Here is a 10,267-nt window from a genome sequence, read left to right as displayed (position 1 = left end):
GTCCTCACGTGGCCCTCACAAGCTCCATTTTACTGGCAGAGGCACCACGGCCGGTCCTTCGCTATTTCCAGGGCAGCCCTGCGGGCCAAATCTAAACACCCTAACGGCCAAATCTAGCCCCGAGCCTTGAGTTTGGCACTGCTGCTATAGAGGTTAAATTGTATGGGAATATGGTGTACATAGATTTTAAAATCATGTTCATTTATACATTTCACTAACTTTTGTTTAAACTTTTAGATAATGATTCACATTCATACATTGACTTGCTCTTACATTTTTATTTAAATTTTAAAAAAAACATATATCTTCCGCCATGCCTGGCATAGCTTCTATGCATATATAATACATCAAGATGACAGCTACACACTAGATAATAAAAATACAGGTTTACTAAATTACTGTACTACAATAATATTTACCAGGTCATTTTTCAGATCAGGTCAGGTTTATTTTATTGTTTCCCACATCACAAGAAAATTAGTTTTCTAATTTCATTTCAATAGGAACTTGAAGCTTAGGAAACAAATCATACATTGGGGGAATGGAGAAGATACACTTGAATAAAAAGTTGCTTTTTAAAGATATAAAATTAACATTGGCTATGTAGATTTTATTTTTGAACAAATACAAGGATATATAGAATTGATAGAAAAGTAACCATTAATACAGATTGCTCTTTTAGGATCTATATTCCAAAATGCTGTAGAAAAACGCTAAGGATACAAGGAATAAAAAATGGAACATTAATTGTCTACTGGTATTTCTGTAAAACCTCCACGGAGACCAGCACCAGGCTGCCTCCTGTGGATTCAGGAGTTAAGTAGACCCAGGCTTGGTTAGCACAGACCATGAATTCCCAAGAAATCCAAAAACATCTTGGAAACAAATCACGTTTGTGTAGCTGGCAAAAACTACACATACACTTAACTGTCAAATCATCTAAAGTCAAACGTGGCTCAGAAGAGATTTTTACCGTATTTCTATAAATAGATTTGTGCACTATAATCCAATGTATATTTTCATGTAGAAAAACAAACCAATAAGAGGTTGCATAAAGTCCTGGATGTTGTTTTGGGGATAGCAAGAAGAGGTTGAAAGCTCTATTTTGGCAGTTCCTCTATAATTATGCGAGACACCGAGTTCCATCCCGTTGATGCATCTCCTTTTGGGTAATCTGAGCAAGTCCCAACCCAAATAGCAACATCCACCAATCCAGCATTGATTCCTTCACATAATCCTTCCACTGTTTAAAATACAAAATGCATTGATTTCACCCATAATTCATTGCAAACATTAAAGACTTAACTAGTGGAAAATGGTATTGAGCATCGGTAGAGGCAATCCGCAGCTACAGTATTTGGTTGGCAAAGATACAAAGGGAAAGAAGAATGCCTAACTAACCTCACCTCCCTTGCCATGCAAAGGGAAACTGAGGTCACAGCCTTTGTTGCTTTTCAATGTTCCTTTGGGCCACATGAGGAACTTTCTTGCCCAACAACAAGAAAGTTTCCTCTCGAATCTCTCACGCCCTTCCATCTCAAGTTCCATACATGTTATCCTTTTAAAATACATTTTGCACATAAGAATTAATATGGGAGAGAAATTGCACTTCTTCCTTGAGGTTTTTTTTTAAGGAAAGTGAACAGTCATTAAAATATAAAAACCGCATTGCCCTTTTAAAGGTAAAGGTTCCCCTCGCACATATGTGCTAGTCGTTCCCGACTCGGGGGGGGGGGGTCATCTCCCTTCCAAAGCTGAAGAGCCAGTGCTGTCCACAGACGTCTCTAAACTTTGAAGGCGCACAGAACGCTATTACCTTCCCACCAAAGGTGGTTCCTATTTTTCTACTTGCACTTTTTACATGCTTTCAAACTGCTAGGTTGGCAGAAGCTCGGACAAGTAATGGGAGCTCACTCTGTTACGCGGCGCTAGGGAGTCAAACCGCTGAACTGCCGATCTTTCTCATCAACAAGCTCAGCATCTTAGCCACTGAGTCACTGCTTCCCTTCATTGCCCTTTTAATAGAAAATAAATGGATTTTTATTTAACTGTTTATCATTTCTTTTGGATGGCTGTTTTTTTAGTCTGGGTTTTTTGCTATTGAAATGGCACTGCAGAAGATAAAGATTATTATTCTCTGCATGACTTTTATTTATAATTAATATTGTACTCTCAATTTTCTGGATTTAGATGGCATACCATGTACCATAACTTAACAAGTTGATTCAGTTTCTATGAAACCCCAAGCCAAAATATGTTTGGCTAGTTTGTCGTCCAGTGTTTAGTGACAATCCAGAATTCAGACATGGTTAGCATTTTATCTGCTTCACAGCACTTGAGTGAAATGCTTTAAGATTGGGAAAGATTCTAAATTTAAGCTCCTCTGACTATTTAGCATCTGAAAAGAATATTGAGCTATACCAATCCATTGACTTGTAAGAATTTTATTTGCTATGGATGATTACATCTCCAATCTCTTCATCATGTAACAGTAGGTGCTTTAGCATCAAATGCTTGCTTTTATGATATGACTCCAGTACATACCTGAAGATGTGCGATGTATATTAATAGTAGAATTTAACTCCGGACTTCCTTGATCTAAATAAATTATAGCTTCAATGGGAAGTGGTCCAGAGCACTCAGCCCCATTAAAAGTAAAATACCAGCGTTGACAACAGGCATTTCTACATTTAAGTCGAAGTGATCCACTGAAAAGAACTCTTAAAGCACTGTTGGTACGCATCTTGGTGAATGTACATTCCTGTGAGACAAAAATAAGTGAAATTTTGTAGAAAATACAATTATCTTAAACATTGCTCTTCTGCAACAGGGACAACCCTGGAGTTATTCATAAAGACCACTTTCTATAAAACTCAGATAAAAAAGTGATGGGGGGGTGGAAGTTGGTAAGTGCCAGTTGGTAATGATGAATGAATTGTTCCAATTGAGCATTCCTTGTACTTAAGATATTTTTTTAACTAAAACAATTTATCCATAGTGAAACAGGCAAGGCATCATTTCATACAATACATTTTCTGACTGAGTAAGCTTCTTTGTGTTGTGTGTATTGATGAAAGTGCAGTCACAGTTTGGGTAATTTGCTGAAGAAATCAGCTGAATGTGTTGGCTGAGTTCACACCTAAGCCAAGTTTACAAACATCAGTGGCTGGATCACAGACTAAACCAAAACCAAACAAGCCATATTGTGGCTTAATGTGCAGATCCAATCAACGGATACATCTAGATCAAAATGTCTAGTAGAAAATCTGGAATCTTTTTCAACCCCTCTCGGGATATGCCAGACATGTTTTAATGCAAAATATGCATTCAGCTACTAAGCTCTGTCAAAAGTTAAAGGTTTATAATCACAGATACTGTTTTGTTTTAAATGCCTTTCTCTTGAATGGCTTTCATGTATTAATCAGTCACTCTGAAGCTGCAAAAAGTGACTGCCTATTTTGAATAATAGTATTAAAAGCCCATCTGCTATTAACTCATTAAAATTGTTACTTCCTCACATAGGGTTAGGCAGACAACTTGATTGCAATCATGTTGAGGTGTTTCCTGTCTAAATCCTACTGCTGTATTTAAATCTATGAATTATTGGTTTTCTGCCAATGCTAAATTCAATTTGAGGATCCAACTTAGGCTTACTAGGACTTTGGTCAATGAGGTCAAGATGTCACCAAATAGGACCAGGCCAAACATTGGGTGCCATCCGGGGTCATAGTCAAGTGGTTTAAGGGGGGGGGGGATGAAGCCCTGCAAATACCCACTGTATCCCTTAAAGCAGGGGTGTCAAACTCAAGGCCTGTGGACTGGATGCAACCTACAAGATGCTTAGATCTGGCCCATGGGACCACCCTGGAAACAGCAAAGGACCGGCCCACGATGCCTCGGCCAGCAAAAATGGAACTTGGCAGCCCCTTTTCACTGACAGAGCATTCAGGCCACCACAGGCACCCTCCGACACGAGTGACGTCGAGCTGACCACACCCACCCCGGCACCCCAAGGTCAAACACAACCCTGATGCAGCCCTCAATGAAGTCACGTTTGACACCCCTGCCTAAAGCATCCCCCAAATATTAAAAAAATTACAATTTGGGGGTTTTAAGAGTGCCTGGAGTTTCTGCAATGCTTAAGGTACACCAAGGCATCCACAGGGGATCAAAATGATGGCTGTAACTGTATAATCAAAGACCCACTTATAAAAAGGGGCACAGCTTCAGTTTTACGGTTGAAACATCAAGCATCCATTTTGACTCTCTCCCTTACTGAAACCTAAAAAACAGGACAAACATTTCCGCCAACTCCAAAGATGATCTAGAACCATACATGGCTGCAGGCAGGGGTGGGCTGCTGGGGGTTTGCAGGAGTTCGGGAGAACCTCTAGCAAGATTCTATGCAGTTTGGAGAACACCCCAAACCTACTCCTGGCTGGCCCCACCCACCCTGTCTCTCCCAAGAGTCCCCACATGGCCCATTTTGGATGCAGGTAAGTGCAGGGCACGTGTGAGGCTCGGGGAGGGCGAAAAATGGGCCTACCAGAAGTTTGGGAAGGCCAGAAATGGGCCTGTTTCCACCCTCCAGAGGGCCTCTGTAGCCTGTGGGGGCCGTTTTCGCCCTCCCAGAGGATCGAGGAAAATATCCGGAGCCTGGGGAGGGTGAAAATGCCTCCTGTGGTGCAGGAGGCTGACTAGGCCACGCCCACCAGGGCCATGCCCACCCAGCAACTGGGCAGAGAACCTCTTGCTAAACTTTTTGAAGCCCACCCCTGGCAGAAGGCAATCTACCTTTGCTAAAACTGGAGCCCCTAGAAGTGAACAGATGATTAGTCAAGCAAAAGCAATATGGAACAGATTTCTCACCATATCTTGGCGGCCTACATGTTATGCTATAGTTGTGCGTACTTACTGCAATTTTTCCAAGGTCTATGCCGTAGTTCAAGGCACTCCATGAACATTGCTTATAGTTAGGGGTCCAGGATTCCTCAAAGCTTTCTCGCAAGCATTCTCCTTTTTCTCCTTTAAGCCCATCTCTGCCCGGGATACCTGGAGTTCCAGGTATTCCGTTGATTCCAGGGTTTCCATCCCTTCCAGGAAGACCAAGAGGTCCTTGCATACACATGCCATTATACTGAGAAACAAAAAGGTATGTTGGCATCATACAGGCATTATTATTATTTACTTAAGATAAAGAGAACAAATAGTACAAACATGATAGATTAGATGGGAGGAAACCCACCTATTTAGCAAACTGAAGATGAACCTCCCATTTAGGGAAAATATAGTCATAATTTCAAGTGAATATAGAGGATGATGTCAAATAGATAATTTAGTTTGTATTTACATTTTTAAAACAACTTGAAATCGTAGTTCAGTATATAGGAGAACATGTATCGCATCTAGAGGGAGAAGAAATACTTGTATAATTAGCCAGTCCTTGAAACACTCTATAAAATCCAGATTACAGTCTTTGAAACACAGAACCAGGTAAATTGCAGTACAAATCAATCCCATCAAGCCTTCAATCTCTAGTAGTACAACCCAACACATTTATATTTCAAAATTATTCTCAGTGAATCAAATGGATGTAAATTAAAAATATAACTTCACATCAGTCATTAGGGCTGACCTCATCAACACATCCATGTATTACCTTGGCAATGTGCAAAGTGTTTTTTCAGCTTTTCAATCTAGGCTGCAATCTTGGGGTTTTCTGTATTGGTCTTCCACCGAAACATTAACCTGGTCAGCTATTCGACCAAAATTATCTTCCAACCTCAGAAAATGTTGGTCCTGATGCTGCCCCCTGTTGGTGGGGCTTGCTCCATTGGTATCAACCATTTAGAGCAGTGGTTCCCAACCTTTTTTTTCGCCATGCCCCACCTAAGCATATCTAGAATCCTGATTCCCCCCCCCCCATGACATATAATTCTTACTTTACTCAAAAAGTGAACTCTACTCACACGGAGGAAGCCTAAAAGGCCATTAACTTGGTTTAAACAAGGTTCAAATTGCCCCCATTAAAAATCAAATTGCCCCACTGTGGGGCATGCCCCCCTCCCCGTTGGAAACCACTGATCTAGAGCAAATCCTTCTTTCTGGCTCAGCCGATTCACGCAGCACAGCTGATTTCTATGCCTCCGCTGTTCTACATACCAGGGCTGCCCTATAAGTTAAGCAGCTGAGCTTCAAATTGCTGTACTTTGAACGCTGCATGCAAGCTCATTAGGCGCAAGCACGTGCAAAGTGCATATGTGTGTGCAAAGTGTGCATGCGCACACGAAGCATGCGATCACCAAAGTGGTTGTCAAACCCGTTGCAGCCCACTCCTGCGCAGGGGGCTTGTGTTTCCTCAAGAGGCTTTTAAAATCAGTCACCCATTGAGGAAGAAATGAAGTAAGCATCAAGAATCCGCCCACATCCACTTGGCGTTATTTTCTCCCTCCTTATAAAGACCACTGAGGGCAACTGCCTTCTCAGAAGATTGTGAGATCCTCTGCTTGGGGAATTCTCTTCCTGAATCATCAATTCCCATCAGAGGTAGAGTTATTAAGCAACCATAAATATTCCAAATTAGGGCTTGAGTTGCTTTGTTTTCATTTTCTCTCTCTGTTGTCTTTTCCTTCTGTGCTATGAATTTGAGGACTAGGGCACCAAAGTTGTTCATATTAAATGTATCACAAAACACAAACTACCTGTAGGTCTCAGAGACCACAACTCTCATTCTCTTTTTCTGTTCCAAATTATGATAGGCTACAGAAGTACAATTTTGTTCCAACTGCTCTTAATCCTAATGCCATACAGTGTATTCTAAATTTTGATTGTAGGTTTTTAGTTTGATTTATTTTTTTAAATCCTTCTATATCAGTGGTTCTCAACCTTCCCAATGCTGCGACCCTTTAATACAGGTCCTCTTGTTTTGGTGACCCCCAACCATAGAGGAGTGGAGTCTTGGTTCCTAAGACCATCGAAAATATGTGTTAGGCGACCCCTGTGAAAGGGCCGTTTGACCCCCAAAGGGGTCCCGACTCACAGGTTGAGAACCACTGTTCTATATCTTCTTGAATTAGTTTTGTTGTTCTGGTTAAATAAAAATAGCAGCCTACAAGTATTGATCCTGTTTTCTTTATGCTCTGTTGTTGTTTCACTTTTTGACAAACTCTGCTCTGAAATGGATAGTACAAGCTTAGTAGGAGCCAAGAAAAATAGAGCAGAATATATAATAATAGGTTATTTCTTCCAAGCCTTCTCTTAAGAAGAGAGGGCAGAATTAACCAGTTTGCTACTACGATTGTCAGTGCCAGGGGAACAGCATCTTGAAAGCGAATTGCTATTTCTAGAAATATGAGGAAAAGTAACCAGCATAATGATCATTTCTGAGGTAACCAGTGAGAAGATTGTATGAGGGGGTTGAAACAGCCATTCCTAAAAGTATCTGGCTCATTCTAAGAGTATGTGGAATTTCTGAGGCAGACAGGACTGTCTAGAAGATCAAACCACGTCTGAGGAAAGCCACGTTTTGAACAAGTAAGGCAGACAAAAAGCTGGTTGGTGGGTGGATGGGAGGGGGAGGAGGAGGAAGAGGTCTTCATTAAAAAGTGAGTTTACAGCAAAAGTTCATTTCTGAACCAAATTCTAGCTACTGAGCACTGAAACAGCCTTCCCCAACATTATGGTGGCCCTCAGAATGGCTTTGTTAGCTAGGAATTGCAGCCTGGAAGGCACAGTTTGGAGAAGGGTATCCTGGAGGCTTCATAGCTTTTCTTCAAATTAAAGGATTTTCAATGAACTCAACGCCTGGTACAATTCTTTACAACAGTACGTCCCCTCCATTTGATCTTGCTTTTATGCCTGAACTGCCAACTATGTTTAGCTGTCACTTAGGCAGATGGCAGAATCTCTTAGTATTTGGAAAGACGACTACCAGAAAAAAAAAGGATTGTAAGCTAGATGGGAAATGAAAAGAAATTCTTGGATTTAATGGCTGCGTCTATGAAACCAGAAGTCAAGCTCAACTTGAAGTCTCTACAGACACTCATGCCAACAAATGTGCTATACAGCTGAGGTCTAACCATTTTAATTCCAAAGCATTTTGCTTTCAGATAGATTTTCTCGTACAAGTAAACTCCACTCTCCCTACACTGTAGAAATAAGGTACAGTGATGATTAAAGATATAATTCCCGAGACTAAATATAATGATTCCTCCAGCTTACAAAGGAATGCCTTCAGTGGGGAAAAATGTTTCAGAAGCCACTAATCTCCCCTACATGCTCAACTCAACAAATCACCAAGACCAGAGGAAACCAACTAAGTTACTCATCCTCTGAGTCCCACCACAGCAGATGGCCAAGCTGTCTTTCCTTCAATTGTTGGTATCCAAACTCCAATTTCAGCCTGATCTTATTTACACAAGAACTCTTGAGAATAAGACGGCTTTCCTTATTTGGCAGACTAAGAGGAAAACTGAGATTTAATTTAGGAGAAGACAGCTTCATTCAACTATGCCTAGAGATATTTTTGCACAGGGAAAAAAAGTTCTCTGTTGTAAGCCATGCTAAACAAAATGGCACACAGGCTTGATTACAAGGCTGAGAGTTAGCAAAATATAAAATACAGGATCCATCTCTTTGCTGCCCAATGTCCTCTCATCCAGTTTTCCTATGTTTTATCTTTATCATGTTTAATTTTAATTGAAATCACCAAACCCTTTTGTGCTACTATTATTGTTAGAACCAATATGGTTGTCAGTAACAGAAGAGCAACCTACTCCTGTAACAAAACTGTGCATCAGAGGAAAAGGCTACCTAGGCAAGATACTACATTTAGGATCCCCCCTCCGGCTCCCCCATCCAGAATGTGCATACAGGAAGTCCTCAACGTATGGCCACATATTAAGCCCAACATTTCTGTTGCTAAATGAGAAGGTCATTCAGTGAGTTTTCCCCCCATTTGACGATCTTTCTTTTCCACAGTTGTTAAGTGAATCAGGGCAGTGGTTAAATGAATCACCCAGTACTTAAGTCAGGGGTGTCCAAACTTGCATAGCTGGCTGGGGAATCCTGGGAGTTGAAGTCTACAAGTCTTAAAGTTCCCAAGTTTGGACACCCCTGACTTAAGTGAACCTGGCTACCTTATTGACATTTACTTGTCAGAAGGTCACAAAAGGGGATCGCATGACCCTGGGACACCGCAACGGTCATAAGTATGAACCAGTTGCCAAGCATTTGAATTTTGATCACTTGACCCTGGGGATGCTGCAAGGGTCCTTAAAATGCAAAAACCAGCCATAAGTCCCTTTTTCAGTGCTGTAATTTCGATCAGCCACTAAAGGAACGGTTGTAAATCGAGGACTACCTGTAAATACCTGTATCTTTACAGAAGAAAAAGAAGCCAAGGGACGGAGCGTGGCCCCGGGGAAAGGGACAGACCTCTCCTCTCCAGCGGTGCCCTCTTGCCCCTCCGCACCGCCTGATCGCCCGCCTGGCCCTCCACTCACCACGTCCACCACCTCCCGCTGACGGAACGCCTTTTGTTTCCCTTTCTGCGTCTCCGTCGAGGTCCCGGGCGACGAAGCGGCCGCCAGCAGAAGCAGCGAAAGCAACAGAGCGGCGGAAAGCGCGGCCGGGCAGCACGGCGCGGCGGCGGCGGCAGGCGACGGTTTCATGGTCGGCGAGTGCTGGCAGCTGCGAGCTGGCAAGGGCTGGCCGCTGCGCCGGTGAGCGCAGATGAAGCGGGCAGCGTCCCGCCAGGCGCAGCCACACAGACGAGGCTTTCACTGCCGGAGAGCGCCAGTTCTCCCTGGGGGCGGTCAGGAATGCGCCGCTGGCTCCCCTCTGATTAGCTGGGGCCGGGGGAGGAGGAGAGGCAGCCGGGGGCGAAAAAGGCGGCGAAAGGAGCTCTCCCCCGCCACTTTACTCCGGGCGAGACAGGAGGGAGGTCGGCGTTGGGGCTGGGGGTGATGCGGTTTCCCGCTCGGTCCCTGCGGCGCTCCCTCCTTCTCGACCACGTGGGGGCGCGGCGGGGCGCCCCTGCTCGCCATCCCGTCACAGGTTGGTCTCTCCGGCTGGTGGGGGTTGTTTGGGAGGAAGACCAGGCAGGACCGCCGAGAGGATTATGAAACGGTAGGGTTTCCTGCCTAGGCAGGGGTTGGACTAGAAGACCTCCAAGGTCCCTTCCAATTCTACTATTGTATTGTATTGTATTGTATTGTATTGTATTGTAAGTGCTGGAACAAGACTAAGATGGGTCCCTTCACCTACA

At 43.1% G+C, this 10,267-nt stretch overlaps 1 protein-coding gene across 1 annotated transcript; it reads right to left on the bottom strand.

The window, feature by feature from the left end:
- Positions 1-426: 426 nt before the first annotated feature.
- On the bottom strand, positions 427-9,798 carry CTHRC1 (collagen triple helix repeat containing 1). The gene is made up of 4 exons (XM_081949918.1): positions 9,504-9,798; positions 4,916-5,137; positions 2,545-2,761; positions 427-1,243 (listed from the first exon to the last, which is right to left on the bottom strand). Exons 1-4 carry the CDS (start codon positions 9,669-9,671, stop codon positions 1,101-1,103), a joined length of 750 nt encoding a protein of 249 aa, XP_081806044.1. The 5' UTR covers positions 9,672-9,798; the 3' UTR covers positions 427-1,100.
- Positions 9,799-10,267: the final 469 nt, after the last annotated feature.

Source organism: Natrix helvetica (genome assembly GCF_964273705.1).
Source record: "Natrix helvetica genome assembly, chromosome: 4".
NCBI lineage: Eukaryota > Metazoa > Chordata > Lepidosauria > Squamata > Natricidae > Natrix > Natrix helvetica.
The sequence above is the reverse complement of the archived record's forward strand: the minus strand, read 5'-3'. Positions and strand labels throughout refer to the sequence as shown.